This window comes from Sturnira hondurensis, unplaced genomic scaffold (assembly GCF_014824575.4).
Source record: "Sturnira hondurensis isolate 20B ecotype Veracruz unplaced genomic scaffold, ASM1482457v3 Scaffold0018728, whole genome shotgun sequence".
NCBI classification, from domain to species: domain Eukaryota; kingdom Metazoa; phylum Chordata; class Mammalia; order Chiroptera; family Phyllostomidae; genus Sturnira; species Sturnira hondurensis.
The window spans coordinates 12346843-12367748 of NW_028091359.1; the positions used below are offsets into that span (position 1 = coordinate 12346843).

Genomic DNA, 20906 nt, shown 5'->3' on the forward strand with positions numbered 1-20906 from the left:
GACAGGGACGGGGTTTCCAGAACTCAGCCACACTGGACTCCACGTGGAGAGGAGGGCATGTGAGGTGCTTCAGCTAGCAGAGCCAGCGGGAAAGGTGGGGGCAGGAGACGGGTGGGGGAGTCACCAGGTCCCCACCCAGGGCAGACACACCCCTGACCTCACTTTACCAAGTAATGACGCTTCAAGATGCCCGTGAGTGATAAGGCCAAAGCATTTTGAATCAGTAATGTTCTGACTCTTATTGTTTGGTGACTTGGAGAAAATGGCCATGCGGCCTCTCAGAACGTAAAATGGGGACACCAGCGTCCACCTCACCGGCCTGTGTGGCAGAACAGGAACTTGCCACCTGCACGTTGACTTGCCAGGTCAAATGGTACAGAAGGCACGTGCTGTATCCCAGTGGAGATGGATCCCACGCCTGTAGGCACCTGCGGCCTGTGGGAATAGGCTTAACAAGAACTCGACAACTCGGCAGACGCCCTGTCAGGGGCCGTGTCTGCAGCCCAGCCCCATGGGAGCGGTGGGATCCCTCTCAGCAAGTGAGGAGAGTGAGGCACAAAACAGCTAAGCGACAAGTGCCCAAGGGCCCCGACAGATTAGATGGATAAGTGGCCGTGGGGAGAACAAAACCCCAGAGCCCCCGAGGTCTGCCCAGGCTGAGGGTGGAGAGCCCCACAGAAGGCGAGGGCTCCGCAGGGACTGAGACAGAAGCTACTTCAGGCCACTGAGTGCCGCAGGGACACGGGGCAGCCCCAGGACCCCAGTCCACACCCCTCACTCTGACCTGCCCACACCCCGACAAGAACCCTCCCCAGAAGCAGAGATGAACACCAGACATGCAAAAGGGCTTTTTTTTTTTTTTTTTACTGTTGCCTCGCTCTTTTAACAATATCATGGAAAAAATATACAGCTATACAGCTCAGAACCTGGAACTGGCCACCGGCTGCATGGGTGTGGGGGGTGGCCGTGGGGGCTGCACTACTGGCACCGAGCACCCACGTGGTGCTTGCACCGAAATGAGGAACAAACTTCGGTCTGAGTCAGGATCTGGCAGCACACGGGTGGCGGGCAGCCACGCCTGGCAGGGTCCTGCGTCGTCGGCCCCTCCCCCCCTGGCTACCAGGGGATGGGCGGAGGTGGGTCAGCCGGTTCCCAGGACAGAACAATCACCAGTTTACCCTGGGGCTCACACCCAAGTTCCCACGCAACTCCTGTGGGCAGGGTTATAGGGTACACAGTGATATTTGAATTTCAGAAGAACAACAAATAATTTTTTAATGTCAGTTATGGTCCATATACGGCAAAAGGGCATACCTATACTGAAAAATTATCCTTTGTATACCTGAAATCCTCATTAACTCAACATTCTGGTTTCTTTTGTTGCTAAATCTGGCAGCTGTGTACCTAGACCCTCCGGGCCCTCGCCTCAGAAGTCAGGGAGTGGGCCGAGCTGGCAGAGAGGCCTGGGAAAGGAAGGAGAAGTAGTGAGGGGGTGGGGAGGGTGTAGAGGGAGGGAATAACTCAGTCCAAAAAACAAACAAAAAAAAACCTTTCACCCCCCACAGGAAAGATATATTACTTTAAACAAGTCATTTTCCAGAAATACTCTATACTGGCCTTCAGCGGCTAACAGCTATGGGTGGTGTGTGTGTGGGGACACACCCAGGGACACCACCCCATACAATTCTGAATGAAAGTTGGGAAGCACCGAGTGTACAGGTGTCTCCCAGGAGTCGGCGTTCCCTCTGGTGGCTGACCTGCTAACACTGTTCCCGATGCTGTTCTGGAAAGACTTACACGTGACAGGGAAGAACAAACAAACCCACTGGGGCTGAGTGGCGCCTACAGCCCGGTCCCGTGTCATCATCCTGCAGGGGCCCCATCTTGAAAACGGGAGCCCAGGGGCCTCCCTCCCACTCCCCCCCCCCACCCTGTTCTTTTCCCCTGGAAGGGGCTGCGTTCAGTGTGCACGTTCGCTCCAAGGGGCTCCAGGCTGGCAGGTGCGTGAATCAGACGGGGGGGGGGGGGGGGGGGAAGGGGCTAGGACATGCGTCCACCCCCTTCCTCCCGGGACACACATTTATCCAGGGAGTCACTGCCAGGTCACAGCAGAAACTCCAGGAGAGGAGAGGAGAGCCAGCGTCCCTAGCCCTGGCGCCAAGGCTGCCCCGGAGCTGACCCGCCTTGCTGTGGGGGCCGGGGCAGGAACTCAGGTTGACATTCGGCATCCGTTTGAGGCCAAAGTGGAGAAAAGGAGATCAATCCTTGCTGTAAGAACATAGCCCCGTCCTACAGAGCTCAGGGAGGCCAGGGTGTGCCACAAAGTCAAGCACCCAGGCTCGCCCCTCAAGTCCTCCACGGGGCCCCAGGCTCAGCCAACACCCCTCATCCGCAAGGTCCAGGGTCTGAGGCAGAAGCCAGTCTCTTGGCTGCCCCTAAACAGGGAGGGGAAGGTGGGGGTGGGCTGGGGGCAGGGAGATGAAGCCAAGAATGTGGAGCCCCACCTCCTCCTGCCTCACACTCTGATCTCATCCTCCTCTTCTTCATCCATGAAGGAGAACTCCTTGTCCGGCTGCCTGGAGAGAGTGGCCCGGGCCCTGTCTGGCCCCCGGAAAGCAGGGCTGCGCTCTTCTAGGACACTGGAGGTACAGCTGGACAGGGAGCTGCTGTCCCGTGTGGTGTGGCTGCCCACGCTGCGCGCTGAGCCGGGGCTGGGGGCCGCTGCCGCCCACCCCTCGTCCTGCGGAGCCTGGGGCAGCGGGGGTGAGTCCCGGCCAGCTTTGCCTTCCTGCCTGGCTCGCAGAGGGGCCCCCGACCCAGAAGCGGGAGCCTTGAGAAGACTGCCCAGGTCATCGTCGCTGTGGTAACCGTCACCCTCCTCCTCTGGTTCCCACTCCTCCTTGTCCATGATGCTGAGGACGTCGCCCAGCATGGAGGGCCCCAGGTCAATGTGGAAGGACATGATGGACTCTGCGTGCTTCAGCCCGAAACTGGCCTTGGGCACGACAGGCAGGTCTGTCAGGTCCCCGAAGGCCTTCTCCTCCAGGAGGAGGTCAGGGGAGTGTGGGCCCGTGGCCCCGTTCCGCCGCGGCACCTCCTCCACACCAGCCGCCTCCAGGTCACCCTCCCCGCCATGTCCCTTCTTCACGGGGCTGGATGACAGGCTCTTGGGCAGCTTGCTGGAGCCCTTTCCAGCAGCCTCCTTCTCATTCAGCTGGGGCAGGGACATGGCATTCTTGACAAATAGGGCTGAGTCCCGCAGCGAGCCCAGCATGTCCCTCTGCTCCCGGTCCCCCCTGGTCACCGACTGTGACCGCTTGCTGCCCCGAAACTTCCGGGACAGCAGGCTGCGTTTGGACGAAGAGGAGGACGCACGCTCATCCAGGGACTCACCGTCCGGCTCGCCAGCCTTGTTGTTGAGGAACGAGGTGTCTCCGAAGGCGTCCCCCGCCCGACCCACGTGCATGGTGTGGCGGAAGTCGCCCAGTGGGGCACTGATCATCTCGGCCGTGAGGTCCACGCGGGAGCGGCGCTTGGAGTTCATGGAGCTGGACACCAGCTGCTTGAGGATGGGCATCTTGCCCCAGGGGGAGGAAGGCAGGGCCTCCCAAGGCAGCAGGCAGGTCTGGAGTCAGATCCGAAGTCTGGCGGGTGGCAGGGGCGATGAGAAGCTCAGAGAACTGCGAGACGAGAACAGCAGGAAAGGGTTAACCTGGGCTGGCCTCCCAGCACAAAAGCCCCATCTGCCTACAGGCTGTTATTCAAACCCCAGCTCCTACCGAAATGAAACAATATGAACCCAGCCAGCAGTCAATTTCATAACCAGGCCTCTTTCTTCATCCCCAGGTTTCAGGTTAGGGGAGTGCTTCTCGCAAATCTGTTTGGCCTTCAAGGAGCCACAGCCACAGACACAGGTTCCCTGAAGCCTGAGAGAGAAAGAGACCTTTCTTCTGAAAGACAATCATGTCTCTCCGCCCCTTCACACCTCCTCCCAACCAGGATGCTGCCAGAGCCAGCAGGACTACATTTAAGGAGGTGCAAGGGTGATGCCACAAAGCAGTGGAGGAAAGAGACTCAGCATCTGACTTGACTCCTCTGAACTACTAGTGTGTGGAGACACTCTGGGAGTTCTTCCTGCTGTTTGACCTCAATCCCTGTGAAGTCACTGGACACTTCAACCTGAGTCATCGTCCTCAGAAGAGGGAGAGGATAGAATGGGCCCCGGGGAGATGCTGCCTGGCACCGCAACATTTGTGGGCGGCCCGGCTCACTTTCTGAATCAGAACTGGGGTGGGGCTGCTGGGATCCACACAACCGGCTCTCCAGCCTTCCCGTCACTTAAATGAGGGTCCTGCCTGTGATATCTCCACTGTGGGGCCCCAAGCTCCTCGTCAAGGATCCACCCTCTGCCCACTGGGGAGATTGAGACTGGAGGACTGTCTCCTAATTTCTTTAATCGCTGGGGGTGCAAGAAGGCAGGGACTAACCCTAGGTGACCTGGGTCTCCTGGGTTCTGCAGACTCCCAGGTGATTAGAAGGCAAAGGGCCAACTGAATGCACAAGGCACCAAGCATGCAGCTCCTGGCAGGAAGTTGAAGTTCAGTGTTGGAGCCAAACCAGCCCCTTTCCCTTGGGAGCGACCTGCCCCAAATGCTACACCCAGTAGCACAGGACTGAGCAGGGTGGGGAGGGATGGGTGCAAGGACTTAACCAAGTATGGCAGGTGGGGGGTGGTGTGGGGCCCCCAGTCCTGCTAACAGCACTGTTCTCAACAGCACCCTCAATGTGGACCCAGCCTTCCCGATGCAAAGCTCAACCTGTGGGTGCCCCATGCGTTTCTTCCCCACCCCCAGCTATGCCACCACAACCCACCTGGCCCCTGACATCAGCCCTCAGGTCTCTCTGCACCCTGCGTGCCTCTGCAGTCCATCACCTTCTAGTTAAAGCAAAACCCTCCTCGGACTCCCTGCTGCAGATCCTTTGGTCCGGCATGCCCACTTAATGCCACGCTTGCCGCTCCCCTATGCCCCCACTGTCCCAGCCCCAGGAATGGACACTTGCAGTCCCCCGCTGGAATACCCTGTCGCCTGGCTCACCCAACATCCTTCAAAGCATCCTGTCACTGCTTCCGGGAGTAGGTCCTTAGCCTGGTCAAGTCCCGCCACTGGGCTGTCATTTTCCCGCGGGACTAGGAGCTTCTGGAGCATGCCGATGGGCCTGCTCACTGCTGGACCCCACCTGGCAGTGCAGGGCACAGTGGGTCTCCAACACCCGTGGAAAGGCCAAGGCTTCCGGCCTCCCGCCCCCCAGCTTTTGCCTTCTCAAGGCCAGTGACAGTGCTGGCTTCGTTTCTGCCTACAGCCTGGCTCCAGGGCTCGAGGCCTGACCTCTCCATGTCCTCTAACCCCACTCCCACGCTCTCTTCTTTGACCAGCTGCTGAGGCCCAGCCTCATGGATCCCCCACCAGGAAGTGCCCCTCCTCCCCCCAGGCAGCCACACTGCTCCTCGCTCCAGCAAACAGTTCTCTGGGTGGGCGGCAAGAGCCAGGCACCAGGGCAGCCCTGCCACGCAGGTGACCCGGGCTGGGCTCAGAGCCCAGTGAGGACTGTCCTGGAAGGCCTTGAGATGACCCCTGTGTCCGGCAGCTCTCCCTCCTCACCCTCTTCCTCCTCCCATCAAACCCTAGGAAATGCAGCCTCTCCTCGCCTCGCCTGAACCCTCCTGCCCACGCCCGGGGATCTGACCTCTAAACCAGGGTTGTCCAACCTTTTCGTGTCTCTGGGCCACAATTCAATGCACAAACACTGAGGAGCAAAACGAAAGCTTTAAGTAAACTTTCAATTTTGTGTTGGGCCGCATTCCTAGCCATTCTGGGCCGCACACTCGGCCCATGGGCTGTGGGCTGGACACCCCTCCTCTAAACAATCAGGAACAGCTAAAGCAGGGATTAGCAAACATTCTCTACCGAGGGCCGAACAGTCAAGATTTTCAGCCTTGTGGCTAAAAACGTCTGGGTCACCCCTATGCAACCATCTTTGCGGAGGAAAGCAGTGGTTGACTCCCTGTGAACAAGTGGGTGTGGCTGCATCCCAATAAAACTTTATTTACAAAAACAAGTGGTGGGCCAGATTGCTGACCCCTAAGTTAGACACATGAAAAGCCCTGGCCTTGGGGTCACGCCCTCACCGCTGCCCCAGGTCCAGTGTTCTCCCTACCTGACCCTGGGTCTTTGGGAGGGGGCAGCACTGCCCAGTTGCCGTGACCAATTGAGCAGCCCTCCCCACTTCTGGCTGGAGTGGGGTAATGAGGGGTGGTTCACAGAAAGGGGAGCCTGGCTGCTCCCTGGAGAAAGTTCTAGTATTGCCCTAGAGCAGATTCCGACACTTCGAGCTAGATCCTCCTTCGGGTGCGGGCTGTCCTGTGCACAGTAAGATGTTAAAAGACACCCCCGGCTTCCACCCACTCGATGCTAACAGCATCTCTTTCCCAGCTGTGACAACCAAAATGTCCCCAGAAATGCCAAGTGTCCTCTGGGGGGCACCAGCACCCCTGGGTCAAGAACCACTGCCCAGAAGTGAGAACACACAGGTGAAAATAAAGCAGGTAAACAAACACAAAGAAAAAGGGAGGGAGAGAAGGGGGAGGGGTCGTAAAGGGTCAGAATTGTGGGAACCTTGGTGACCTCAACATCCAGAGTTGTGCAAGGGTTTCGGTGTCTCGGCAGGAATCCCCAGACCCAGTAAGCAACTTCGAGCCTGTGGTTTCAGATCTTAAGTGTTGGAGAAATAAAGGGAAACCACAGGCGCAGCTGTCCAGGGCTCAGCGGGGACGATGCAGACCCCTGTGGCCACCCACAGGGACTGGGTATCCTGGCCACAAGGCCATGGGACAGGAGGGTCCCGGCTCTCCCATTAACCTCTGCTTGTAGCATCCCCATGGGTGGGCTCTGCAGCAGTGATGGGGGCCAGCATGGGAACCCCAGACCAGCCCCGGATCGCCAGGAGCCTGTGTGGCCCACTCCCCGAGAAAACAGAGACAGGTCTGGCCAATGCTCTCTGCTGCCTGCGGTCTCATTCCCTGGGGGTGACAACCAGGCTCTGTGGCTTGTGAAAATCCAAACCATCTTCAACATCCAGCAGGAAAAGGTCCCAAGAGTTGGGGCCTAGAGAGAACTCACTCATGGGGTTGTTGTCAGTCCCGGGGAGACATCTTCACCAGAAGCATCTAACAGAACGATTTGGGGGCGAGGAGGGGGAACACGGTATTCAAATACAAGCAGGTGCCCCGGGCTGGCCCTGGGGCCAGCTCAGGAGGCCTGGGTGCCTACGCGGAAGGGGACCTGCCAAGGGAACTGTGGCTTTGGGAGGGGGTGTTGCTAAGTGCCGTGACTCAGCTCTGGGGAAGTGGCTAAAATAGGCTTCGGAGGACAGGGCAGCCACTCCCCAGAGCCTGTCACGGGCGGGACAACCCCCACCCCCACCCGGAAGCCACATCCCACTCTCCGGGCAGAGCCTAGACCACAGCAGCACTCACGGGTCCCCCTGACTCTTCCAGCCTCTGGTGGAACCAGAGCCCCAACCCTCGGAGCCACTGACCACAGAACCTTCCTTCAAGGCCAAAGCAACTGAAGTCCAGCCCCCGGTTGGTCTACACCCTCAGCTCAGCTAGGCTCCAATCCGATCCTGGGACTACAGGGACTTACCCATCTCCCAGATCAGTGACTGAACAGAGAATCTAGAGTCCCAGGCTGTGGCCTGTCCCTGGCAGCCCGGCCTCAGCAGGACACAGACCTCAGTTCTCCTGGGGCAGCCTAGCCGCTTTCCCATTTCCCAGCTGACCCGCAGCTCGCCCTGGTACAGAGTCCGCATGCTTCTGCACCCAGCACCACTGTGCAGTCCCCTCCATGGTTTCCCGACGTTCTGACCATCTACCCACTACCAGCACCAAGTAACACGGCTGGACAGAGGGGGCACTGGGCACGACTCCATCCGGGGCTTAGAATGACTGCCAGAGGCTTCATGTCTTTCTCTGTCTGTCTCTTTCATTCTTTCTTTTCCTGTCCCCATCTCTGATTACTGCATGCCCACCAATTCTCCCATACTCTCCTGGGCCTGGGAGATAGAGCAGTGAAAACGAGGAGGCCACGCCCCTGCCTCCCTGGCACACTTACTGGGTGAGTGTGGGTGGGTGGGGAGCCAGGCTGTAAACAGGTAAATAAAACGCTGCCTTGCTGTGCTCACTGTCAAGAGGGAAACCAGGTGAGAGTACCGGGACCTGGAAGCCCCACCCCGCCCCAAAGAAGGGGCACTGTGAGCTGAGAACTGAATGATGAAAAGTAATCAGGTCCATCAAGAACATTCTGGCGGAAGGAGCAGCGTAGGCAAAGGCTCGGAAGTAGGAGTAAGCTCGTGATGTTTGAGGAGCAGAATGAAAACCCAGGGCCCTCTCTGTGAGACCAGGCAGGGTTTGGATGGCGTTCTAGGCGCACAGGGCAACCAGTAGCAGCTTCTGAGCAGGAAAGTCATCCAATCTCCATAAGTTCCCACGGCAGCTGGTCTTGGAGGCACGAAGAAGAGGGAGTAGGAATTCAGGGCAAAGAGGAAAGAGGCCAGGACACGGGGGCGACTAAGGAGCTGGACCAAGGGGGCCTCATTCGGGGCACGTTTTGAAGGTAGAGACACCAGGAGCTGTTGAAAGCAGATGGAGGAGGAGAGAAGGACAGAGTTCAAGGGGACCCCAAGCCACTTCGAGCCTCAGGCATCCTTCCCCCGGGCAGGTCTCACCGGGTGGGCCTTCTCTCAGGGGCACAACCAACAGGCCCCATGAGGTAGACCTTAACGTTGCCAGAAGGGGGGGCATTTTGCTACAAGTCTGCCAGCGGAGACGGCTCGCTAAGGGGGCTGTGCAGGAAAGTCAGGGTAACACAGGCCACAACTCTCTAAGAGGTGAGGGGCTCGGGCTCCAGTCACAGGAGGAAGAGGTAGTGCTTTCTAGAAAGCTCTCCAGCCTCATCCTGTGAAGACAAGGAGTCCTGAGGAATGCGGGAGCCTGTTTTATTCTAGCAGCAGACAGGGCCCACGGGCAGATGTGACCAGGAGAACCGAAGTGCCCGGATCCACAACATGCGTCTCACCAGAGGGATCTTGCTCAGTGGGGTGAGCCGTGGCTCCAGCTGTCGGCATCACACTCAGAGTCTTTTAGCTCCTCCACAGGTTCTGCTGAAAGCCCTCGTATTTGAAAGTGTCCGTTTGCACCAGGAGGTTAAAAAAAGCACTCTCTTAAAATCATCTGTGCCCAAACAACCACAATTATTTTTTAAAAGCCCAGGGTGGGAACATGAACGATCACCATTCTAACGCCTGTCCCCCGTGTATCCACGTCCATACCCCCTTACGATACTGGGTGTGGAGAGACTGTGCTCTCAGAGATAAGAGACTAAATGAGGGGCCATGCCCTAGGTCACGGGCGGAAGCCAAGGACATTCCCACCTCAGGGCTCTAGCCTCTCAAACAGCCACAGTACACAAAAACACAAAACACGTAATTTGTGTGTGTATATATACATCCTTATACACACACACACACACACACATCAACACATGTTTATTTTTCTAGGCTATACACAGGTCTACTATCATTCCATGAATCAAACTAAGACTTAGGAAGTTTTAGTTTCCCTTTAAAAATTGTTTTAAGCAGCACCCATAGAAGTTCTGCTGTTTTCTTTCCACATCCCAGTGGATTTCCTCGCACACCCCTGGGGCTGCTAAAACACAGCTCCCGGTGTCTCGGGACTCCCACCCTGGGGTCCGTGATGCCTACAGCTTTCGATCCCGGAGACTTCGAGATGGAGGACAGACACCCTGGACATTGTCCGACTGCTGGGACAGAGGAAAAACTTGCCGGAGGGCTTGGGGCTGGTGAGTGACCGGGCGGCACTGGGGCTGGTGAGTGACCGGGCGGCACTATAGCCCAGGTCCCCTGCTTCCCCACCTAAAGGTCTTTCCCAGGTAACACTGGGGCCGACTCACAGCCAGGCCCCAGGCTAGACTTTCCTCCAGTCTGTTGCCATCCTGCCCATAAGAGTTAGCACAGGGAAGGAAGAGGGACCTCCCCGCACCCAGCAGCGGGTCCTAGGTGCCACCAGGCAGGGAGAAAGGGACACAACCCTGGACCAAGAGCTGCTCAAAGTTAAAATGACCCCAGGATGGCGCAAGCACGTAGCGGCAGCAACTATGGCAATTCCTGTAAATGACGGCTTTGAAACAAGTGTGATTCCACGGCCTCCACGGTGGGAAACCTGCTCTAGTAAGTCCTTTATTAAAGTCACCAACACAGACATTCACCGAAGCCTTGTTCGTAACAGCAAGAAGACTGGACACAACCTAATGACCAACAACAGGAGAAGGCTGAGAACTCTGTAAGCCATGCACTGAACTGGTCGTCACGCAGGCATGGAAAGTGGGGGCTGTGCAGACCACGCTGCAGCCTGGAAAATTCTTCCCCCCAGCAGCGCCGAGAGGAAGGGAAGAGGCAGGACCAGCACTGTTCGCATAGTGAGCGCGACTTCGTGCCGATGCGCACTCGGGACGGAAGGCTTGAAGGGCACCGGAGAAATTCAGGAGTGATGTCAGGCTTCAGAGGAAGAAAACAGGCTTTTGAAAGAGACGTTTCCCTCAATGTGGTAGTACTACTGTAATAATAACTTTAAAATCCCAATGCATCAAAGGCTTAAGGAAAATCTCCTAATTTCAAAACCAGCTTAAAACTATCTAGTTCTCAGGGCGCCGTACAACAAGGCAGCGAGTGGGGGCTGGGCAAGCAGGGGTCGAGGTCCATGCTCTCATTTCAAGGGGAGGAAAAAACCTCCCCTTGAAGTCTGTTCTCTTTCTCCCTCTATCCCCCAGAATCCACCCCCTTTGCCCCCGGCTCTGCCAAGGCTGGACATGTTTATTACATTCTCATTTTCTTCTAAATGCTCTCTGAGAGGAAGAAGTGGGCAATCTCTAACAATCTGCTGTCAGGGAAAACAGGGAGCTTAAGACGCCCCCAAAAGAACTCACTCCCCAACAGCTGCATCCTGGTGCTTGAGACGCCTCAACTGAGCAGGAGATGAGAGATAACAATCCGCCCCAACTCCACCCCTGACACTGGCCAATTCCCAGCGACACCAAAGCTCTAAGCTGGAGGCCGGCCTCCCACACGGGTGGCCCCGAAGTGGGATCCTGTCTGAGAGACCCTGGGCAGGTGAAGGTTCTGCTGCTGCGGCTTCTACGGACTCAGCTCAGGTCTGGTGGCGGCAGGGAGCAGAGGAAACAAGGAAGGGCGTGGGTCACAGCAGGACAGCCGGCGCCCCATCCTCCACCCTGCTTCAGTTGCTAGCCGACCACCCAGCCACATACAGGGGCTATGCTGTGAGCAGTTCCCTGTCACTGGGCGCCTGGTGCATGCCAGGCACTGTGCTGGGACACTGTAAATGCACACCCCCCACTTTAAGGGAAGCAAAACTGAGGCTCAGAAGGCATGATTTCCCTTGCCCACTCCCACAGCTACGAAACTGAGATTTGAACCCATTTCTGTCAGACCTTGGAACACATGATTTGCTCTTTGAAGTCACCCCTCTCTTGCCAATCCACAGCCACACTGAGGATGTGCATCCCGGGGGAGGGAGCGCTCCAGGTCTGGCTCAGACGGCCCCTTCTGACCTGGATCTCATCCCCACTTCCGGTTCGGATCCCCTGGGGGGTGAGAGGGGAAAACCACCCTGAAGCAGCACCAGGACTCGCCCACATATTTAGGAGTGGGCCCGACACAAGGCCACGATTCCGTGTTTTCCGTGCCCGTCCTGCTCCCAAAGGCAGTCTGTGTCCCTTGGTACTTCCAGCTGCCCAGAAGGAAGACCAGAACCCCGACCCATACTCTCTCCGCAAAGTCTCCCAACCTGGGTGCCTTGTGCGTGCTCCACCTCCCTGCCTGCCAGCCAATCCAGACCAGGTCCATTGGCCCAAGGGTGCCACTGCCCAGCCACACACTCTTGGGCACACCCCATTTCCTGGAGAAAAACACCCTCAGCTTTGGTCCCTCTTCCTGGAAGAAAAGGAAAGTAAACAAGGCCTGGGTTTCACTACATGCCCCCAACTGCTGCTAACATACATTTCTCAGCATCCTTGCAAGGAGGGAGGCAGGAGTGTTACCGGGGAGGGGGTGAACCTTCCCAGGTCATCAGGACACTAGACTCCTGTTGAGCAGGGCTCACTGCTCAGGGATGAAGGTAACAGTCCAGGCCACAGCTTCTCAGCGACTTCCACTCTCTGCTGCCTCCCTAGGGGTTATGAAATAATTTACACCTACACCCTCCAATATGTCCAACAGGCAGCCACCACCTTGTGTGGCTAAAGATCAGTTTGGCGCGTCCAAATGGACAGGTGCTGAAAGAGACACACTGGCCTTCAAAGACTTCTAATGAAAAAGAGAACGGAAAACAGATCGTTAATATTTTTATATTGGTTATGCGTTAAGATAACATATGGAATAGAATGGGTTAAATAAAATGTTAACTTCACATGTTTGTTTTACCTTTTAAAATGTAGCTATTAACGACGTTAGTTAACCACAGACTGACACAATGCTTCTATTGGAGAGTGCCTTGGGAGGCATTTTTCCCTCTTACTGGACAAGCAGAGCTTTCCGCTGTCGATGAGTCAAATAAAGGCAGCCATTGTTTACATTTGGGTGAAAATATGAACATGTTAGTAAAACATGTTGCAGTATTTTAGATTAAATCCTGATCTCCTGTATTTCACATCCAGTGGGCCCCTGATGAAGGCTGGGTTGTTTCAGTTTTGCTTGAATTCTGTAACAAATACCTTCCTAGTGAGGTCTGCTCAAGTCCTTAACTATTTCCGGGGGATGCAGACTTCTGAGTGAGTAAAATTACTTTTGTTTCTCATTGTTAACTTGTTCTCTAGTAGGTTTCACCAAGCCACAGTCCATCAATGGGAGAATAGACTTGAAAACAGAACACAGTTTCCACCACCCTCACTTGGAATTTGCATCTCTCTGATTGCTGATGAGGATGATGGAGTATTTAAAAAGTTGTGTTATTGCCACACGTTTTCTTTCTCTTGTGAAGCTTCTTGTGCCTTTCTCTGGGCAGGGCCTCACCTTTTTCTTATGGACGTGTATAGCTTTTTAAAACACTAAAGCTATTTAAATTTTTGACCCTAATATTTTGCAGATTTCCACAAACTTATCACCCTCCCCTTTATAGTATGGTGATTTTGTTGTCTTTTTTTTTTTTTTGCAGAGAGGGCATTAATTTTTACATGGTCAAGCCTGTTTTATGGTTTCTGGCTCTAACATCTTGAAGCAAAGACATTCCCACTCCCAAGTTTATGGAAACATACACTTCTAAAGCTATTGGGTAATTAAAAGCCACTCCAAGAAAAAAATCTAGAAGGAAATACACCAAACCAGAGATGCCTATAGCTTGTAAAATTATGGGTCGCTTAAAATAGAAAAAAGAAAATTAAAGTGTAGCAATAATGTTACTGATTCCTTATAGAATTATATGAGTTAAGCATCAAATGCTACCTTCCCCAGATGTTAAGTCTTTATGTAACACAGATCCACGCATGCGTGTGTTCCAGGCCCCCTTTTCTGTTCATCCCTACGCTAGGTCTGCACTGTCTCTCTGTAAAATGTTTTGAGTATCCAATAGGGTAATATCTCACCTTTAACTTATTTCTAAACTTTTCTTGGCTTTCCTAATGCAGCTAGTCTTCCAGATGGACTTTCGAAACATTTTATTAAGTTCCAAAAGAAATCGTAAGGGGAGTACCTTGGAATTGAAAGGAAACAATAAATCACGTGGGGAAGAACTGGCTTTATCACAACATCGAGTCCTCACACCCATCTACTCAGATGGTTCTCTGTTCAGTTTGGTGGTGGTTCCTCCTTCGAGCCTTACACACTTCTTGTCATGTTTATTCTGGTTATTTTATGGTCTCTTGTTGTGAATGGGTTTTGCACGCTCCCTACTGCTTATTTTATATTTACCTATTTTTAATAGCCACCTGACTAAACTCGTACTGTCTTACCTTCAATCAACTTTATAGCTGAATCATTTGGGCTTTGCATCAGCTGCCACTAATAATAATTCTGCCCTTCCCACTCCTCATCCTTGTCCTGTTCCTGGCGTTCGCAGGGATGCTCCAAACCAGCCTCAGTCTACAGGACAGTAGCCACGAGCCACACGGGGCTTTCTGGGTACTTGAAGGATACAGCTAGTGAGACTGAGGAACTCAACTTTTGACTTACTTTAAATGTAAAAACTGATGTCTGATTTAGTCAATGGAAAACCTAAGTATGTTTCAAACAACTTGAGTAGGCGAATCTACTTTTTCAGCTGTACCTCTCTGTCCAAATTCTGATTGAGGCTGAAATGTAGCTTTCCAAACTGAGATGTGATATGGCTGTAAAATACCCACTGGGTTCTGAAGACTTTGTATAAGAGATACTGTAAAATATCTTCTTCCTATCTTTCTGATTACAATATTCTGGATATACTAGGTTAAATAACATTAAAATTACCCTCACCTGTCTGCGTTTTTGAACTGTGGACTGAGCTCTGCAGACAGCTTCTCCCGGCAGGGGCTCCGGCCAACAGTGAGAGCTCTCAAGACTGGGTGCGAGGAACCCTCTCTGGGAAGCGGCGCCCTGGACCCTACCTCTGGGCCCCAGGTGGACATGCCCTCCCGGCTCCTGACCACGGGCATGATGGAAGTATGAGAAAGGGGACTGAGTCACTGTCATTAAGCTGCTTTTTCAAAAAAAAGTTATAAATAATACCCTGTCTCGGCATTTGAGAGACTTTATCGCATGTATTCTTCCAAACAAGCCCATGGAGTTACTAGCATCACCCCATCCTACACACAAGTAATTAAAAGCTACTCCAAGAAAGTAGTAGCTTAAGCATGAAGGCTTAAGGGTTCAATGATTTGCCCAAGCCACACAGATGCTAAGGACGGAGCCGAGAGAAGGGTCCAGGTCTGCCTGATTCGGAACCCTGGGCCTTTTCTACCTTTTCCGTATCAGCGGTATCAGGAGGGTCACAAGCATTGTTGGGCCCAGGCCTCTGAGGTCTGATGAAGGTTATGGATGCACAGTTTTGCATAGGATTTCAGGTTAAAACCTCTCTATGCAGGTCACCCCATTCACCACCATTCCAGGGAAAGTACAGAAAAGTTCTGGGAAATACAAAACACCCTCCGCCTCCCACAGGGAACCCCTGCTCCATCCAGGCTGGGAGCAGGCCCCTCTCTCCACTCTGCTCCTGCATCTGCCTCCCTCCTCGCCCCAGAGCCAGGGGCTGTGGGCCTGGGGAGGGAAGGCTGCAGCAGGGGAAGGAGAAGGTGCCCTCCTCACTCTCTGGGAGTGACAGGAAGAGACAAATCAGGAGTCAAGGCAACCAGTGACTCAGGACATTCTCACAACTTAGCTTGTTTACAGGACTCTTCCTGGAGATGTGACACCCCCCCCCCAACCCCTTTGGCTGCCAGCTAGCCAGACACGAGCTACCAGAGAGAGAGAGCCAGGAGAGAGGAAGGGGTGCCTGGTGGGGGGCCCCACTGTCCCCATGTGCCTGGGTGTCCCTCATCTGGGACTGGCCCTTGCTTTACCCTTCTGCCCAGGCCTCAGAAGGGAGCAGCTGGGCTTGAAATCAGATCTGCCAGGCCTGGTTTGGTTTCACTTTGCTTCTCTCGAGATCAGAGTGCTCAGCTCTCTGAGGAGACGGGACTGAAAGGACACTCTGGGGTCTCCAGGGGAAGCTGGGTGGCCTGGACTCAGCCCAGAGCAGGCTGGCATCTGTCTCAGTCCTGCCAGAGCATGTAGTGGCCGGGGAATGGGGGGAGGCGGTGGGTGGCAAAGAGCAGGGACCAGAAGCCAGACTCCCCAGGTCACATGAGCTGGCTTGTCAGCCACATCGGGCAAGTTACTTGTGCCTCAATTTCCTCACTAACTTTCAAAGTGATTGATAACATTATGTATGTCTCAGCCTTATTGTGAGAATTAAATAAGCTAATACATGTAAAGCCCTTAACACATGGATGCATAAGCGGTGAGCGCCCTGTTGTTTGCTGTGCTATGGAGGGGGAGCTGGACTGTGTTCTCACTCTCAGCAGGTGCCCTACGCCTGTCCCTTGAAGAGTAGAAGAAAATTTCTAGCATTTCCAGTGGCACTCTGGCCATTGTCACTCCCCTAAGTTCAAAAAGGACACAGTAGTAACCTGGGACACATACCTCCAGCATTACCAGAGGACACCTAATCCAAAAGGCTCCAGGGCTGACCACTTTCAAAGTCCTTGGGGGGGTCCCCATGATGAACTGTGGTGGGGGAGGGGGTGCTCCAAGATTCTGAGGCCCAGGGGCAGACTGTAGTCCCGCCCCCCCCCCCAAGCAAAGGGCAAGCAGCCTGAGACTCGGTGTGCTCCCCTAGGCGGCCTTCCTTCCACCCCCTTCACCTTCGATGAATCCGAGGAAGGAGCCTGGCTTCTCGCAGACAGGACTTAAACTCTGTCTGACTTCCGCTTGGACCAGGTAAATGAAGTGGAGGTGGGAAGAGAGAACTCTATTCCCATTCCCCATAATTCAGGATGTGGGGGGACCCTGGGTGCTGCCTGCAGCAAATAATGCGCAAAACCTCAGCATGATCAACCTCCCAACCAAACACAGCCAGCCTGGTCCTTGGGCCAAACCGGATTCTCCTTAGAGGAGGTGCTGCCAGCCCTGAGGAGTTCTTTGTGCTCTCAGCGTCTTTGCTCCCATTATTTGATTGAGCCATAAACCCCACAGGGAAGGGAGGAATACCAGTCCCCCTTGGATGCTTCAGGGCCAAGGCCAACATTCTAAGGGACGATGGGGAAGGGATGCACTGAGTAGGGACCTGAGGGTGAAGAGGATGGGGTGGCAGGGGACCGAGCTGACAGAGCCTGCAGACTGAGTTCAGCCCCCATGAGAAGTACACGGTCACAGGTCTGAGAACCCAGACTACCCCAGGGAGACTGGAGGCTGCCCCCAAGTAAACAGCCAGGGATCTCTCTTGCCCTGACCCTATTGCTTTTCAGATGCCCTCAGCCCCTGGGGAGGAAGAAATGAGGGGGAAATATCAGCAGTGCAGATCTGGATAAGAAATCTAAGCCTTCCTTCACAAACACACCCCACACTGCCCTCGCCTGACCCAAGAGGAAGACCCTCCTCCTCTCGGGAGGCTCAGTGGAGACCACCAGTACCCCTATTCCCAGCAAAAGAGGGCTCTGGACGCCAGAGCTGCTACCCCTGCCTGGAGCCCAGAGCTACAAGCTGGCAGTGCCTGGGGGCATCTCTGATGCCTTTTATGGAAGGAGGCCCAAGTGTCCCCAAGAGATGGGTTTCCAGCTGGTGCTTCAGGGACACAGTGAGTGGGAATGTGGGCAAGTAACGGCTAAGCTTCCTTCACAACGTACTGCAAACAGAGAAGGGGCTTGTCCAGCTACACACATGGAACCCCCACCCCCAGCACCTCTATCTGGTCCTTGTGCAGAGAGGGGGCCTGGGCCTATTCTCTCTAGAGCACCCAGAAGTCCCAGCTGGAGCTGGCCTTTGGGATTCTCTGCAAGAAGCTTCAGGGTCTGGTCCCTTTTCTTAAGGTTCAGGAAAAGCCTTCCAGTACACAGGTCAGAAGACCTGAGCTTGGGTCAGCTCTCTGGGCTTCTAGTCAAGGTTGCTCAACCCCTCTCCCTCCCTCCGCCCCCCAAGCCTTATCTCTGGCATCAACCCAGGTCCAGTTCCTCCAAAGAGCAGGCTCCTCCCTCCTCCACAGGGACAAGCTCCTCAGAGCCTGTGGAACTTCCTGCCAAAGGAGGCTGGAGTCTGCCCAACAGTAATCCTGGGTGCTCTGGCCTCTGGGCCCTCCACTCCCAACCAACCCAAACTAGAGCAGGAAAGAGAAAGAGAGTGAAACAGGAGAAAGGCTGCAAATGCCATGCCTGCCACACCTGGGCACAGCCTGTCCTGGCTATAGAAATCAATCAACCAAAGGGGAGAGGGGAGGGGAGGGGAGGGGAGGGGAGGGGAGGGGACTAGACTCCCTGAGCCAGAGCCAATCTGAGGCTCCTCACTAGTAAAGAAGGGTCTAAGTCAACTTCTGCCTGGCCCCACCCTGCCCCATTTTGCAGATAAGACTAATCCGCTTGGGTCTCCAGGCCCTCCAGTCCCGGCTAGGCTGGGACTACAGCTTGGGATGAGCACTGGTGGGTGGGTGTAAGAGAAATGAGGGGAAGGATGGAAACCCCCAAATAATAGAAGAAATGCTCAAAGAAGGGGCCTGAGCTCCAAAGGAGAGCTTGAACATTTGGCCATCAGTGCCCAGGGGTGCAAGACCTCAGGGGCTGGGACCCACCCCAAATGGCTGCCTCCTGGGAGCAAGCTCACTTCGTCACACTGGGCCCCTCCCAGAAACCTCAGGAAGACCAGAAGGAGGGTGGGTATCTCCCCCAAGTTCCCCTGAAACTCCACAGTGGGAAGGAGCAACTGTCCTCAAGGAGTGTAGGGGCGAAGTCCAAGTTGGGAGGAGATAAACCACTCTAATCTGTTGGTCACATGGCGGCTCACACAGGGCAGCTGATGAAAGCTGGAACCCACATGGCAGCCCCACACCCACAGCAGGGTCCAAGCTACCCCAGAGGACAGAGCCTCACAAGTGGCCTGCAGATGCTCCGTTTATTGCTTCAGGAGGCCTGGGGTCACGCAGAGGTCTGGCTGGGCCCACAAACTCCCCTTTTGGGAGAAATCCACAGCGCAGCTCCACCTTCCTTTGTGCCCTGTTCTTTGTTCTCTTAAAATTCAGTCCATCCTGGCGGTGGTCCCCTCCTCCACCCCAGCCTCAAAAGGGGGCGGAGGCGTGGGGAGTTATTAGAAACCCAGACTGTGCAAAGTTGCATTGCGGGAGGCCCTCCTGCCACGGGGCCCCTCATTGTTTACCCCGGCTGGATGAAGAAAGCTTTCTCTGGTCCAGATGCACCCCAAACTCTCCAGATTGGAGCCAGGGGCCCCAGAGCTCAGGGTTGCTTTCCCCATTCAAATGCTCAAGCACAAGGGCAAAGAATGGGCACCGCGAACGCCTCAGGGGGGGCCGTGGGAGCTGGTCAGATTGCAAGGGGTGACAACAAGAAAAGAAAAGGCATTGTATTTCCTCTCTATTCTCCCAGGGAGAGAAAGAAAACTTCCAAAGCCCAGACTGCAGTATCTCATCGGGAAACAAGAAATCTGGTTTGAGTTAGCAGAGGCCGCCCCCCCCCCGCCCCGCCCCCCCGCGTCTCGTGTACAACCCAGGCTCCTGCTGGGTACTCTCCCAGGAAGCCTGCCCAGCCTCGGCCCTCCAACTCCTGCTCCCGGTTACCGCCCCCCTCACCCGACCAGGCTTGGTCACCGGCGGCACAGCCCAGAGGGAAGCCGACGGGGAAAGCACCACGGGCAGGGGGCAGTTTTGTACCCTCGGCTGGGGGCGCTCCAAGGAACGCGTGGAGCCAGAGACGGCTGATCGCAGCTCCACCGCCCCAAGTGGGAGATTAAATCATTAACCAACCGCTCTGGACCCGTGGCCACGCCAGAAGCAGGTTCCACACATAGCCCTGTCCCCAGACTCCAAAGAAGCTGCCTGCTTCGCCGGGCCGCACCCTGCCGCGGCCTCACCGTCTTCCTGAGGAGGCAGGCGGGGCTGGATCTGGCCGGGAAATGCGGTGGGGGTGGGGGGCGGGATAGTATTTATTTCCTCAGCCATTCCCTTCCAGGCGGGTCTTTCTGTCTTTTCTCAAGTCCGGTGACATTGGGTGGCTTGTGCTGCAGTGTGTGTACGAGAGCGAGAGCAAGTGTGCACGCTTCTGCCACAACAAGCGAATAATCCTGTTCTTATTCATGGAGAACTCCGTGAGCACACACGCCCCCCTCGGGAGCCCGCAGGCTGTGCGGTGTGGACTCTAGTGCAGACACACCCCACTCCTGGGCAGAGGGTGGACTTTTAAACGCCGCACCCACCCCACCCCACCCTCATCCTCACCCCTACCCCAGCGCCCTGGCCGGACCAGAGAGCGCCAGTCTGGGGAAAGGAAATCGGGTCCGAGCAAGGCTTCACTGGGCTCTCTGCCACGTCCTCCTCCCCAAACCCCCACAAGGCTGGACAACAGAATGCATGGCTCCGGTCCCCAGCCCCAGCCCCGCTATCTGCAGGTGGCACGGTGATAAGTGGCGGCGCGGAGGAGATGGGTTTCCGTGCCCTGGTCCCCGACCCACGGCCCCTATCGTGGCTTTTTCAATCCTTTCTACCCCATGGGGAGGCTTGAACCCCTCAAGCCGAGACCACTTGGGCCTCGTAGGGCGCAGGTGTCTGTCACAGTCGCCTACCTGGGTCCCCAGAGACGCGAATACCTGGCGCACGGCACTGCTTTCTCCACTGAGTGGGCTCCAAGCGGCGCCGGGGCCGGCTGCCCATGTCAGCGCCGGCGTCGGTTTTCCTCTCTCTCCAGCTTCCAGGGCTCTAGCCGCGGATACACTCCCCTCCCAGGCTCCGCCCGCACCTCCGCCCCCCTGCCCCCACCCTGCGCTCACGTCACCGCGCCGCCACAGCCAATGGCCAGAGGGAGCCGCAGCCCGGCCACTCGGCCTTCTCGGTTCAAATCTGAGAGCTTTGAGGCTTTCAGAGCGCGAGACTGGGAGGCTGGGTCCGGGTTACAGGCGGGGTCCGGGCCACAGGCTGGGAGGGCAGCTCTGGGGCGCCCTCACGTCTCTGCGCTCCGGGACCCAGTACCACCCAGAACCCTGGGACCTAGGACGTAACTCCGCAGAGGGCCCAACGCGAAGTCGTCCTGAGA

General features: G+C 55.6%; 1 protein-coding gene across 3 annotated transcripts; it reads right to left on the reverse strand.

Moving 5' to 3' along the window:
- Positions 1-848: 848 nt before the first annotated feature.
- CDC42EP4 (CDC42 effector protein 4) lies at positions 849-20588 on the reverse strand. Of its 3 annotated transcripts, none has more exons than XM_037069865.1 (2): positions 20440-20580; positions 849-3680 (listed from the first exon to the last, which is right to left on the reverse strand). In XM_037069865.1, exon 2 carries the CDS (start codon positions 3575-3577, stop codon positions 2516-2518), a length of 1062 nt encoding a protein of 353 aa, XP_036925760.1. In that variant the 5' UTR covers positions 3578-3680; positions 20440-20580; the 3' UTR covers positions 849-2515. The 3 variants fall into 3 exon arrangements, 2 of the variants coding, with proteins under 2 accessions (XP_036925760.1, XP_036925761.1); XM_037069866.1 differs by lacking the exon at positions 20440-20580 and adding an exon at positions 5097-5108; XR_005069975.1 differs by lacking the exon at positions 849-3680 and adding an exon at positions 5158-5238 and having other exon boundaries at positions 20440-20588.
- Positions 20589-20906: the final 318 nt, after the last annotated feature.

What these genes read in the sequence shown, in the direction of transcription:
- CDC42EP4 (XM_037069865.1), bottom strand. Translation starts at nt 3,577, where the DNA reads ATGCCCATCCTCAAGCAGCTGGTGTCCAGCTCCATGAACTCCAAGCGC.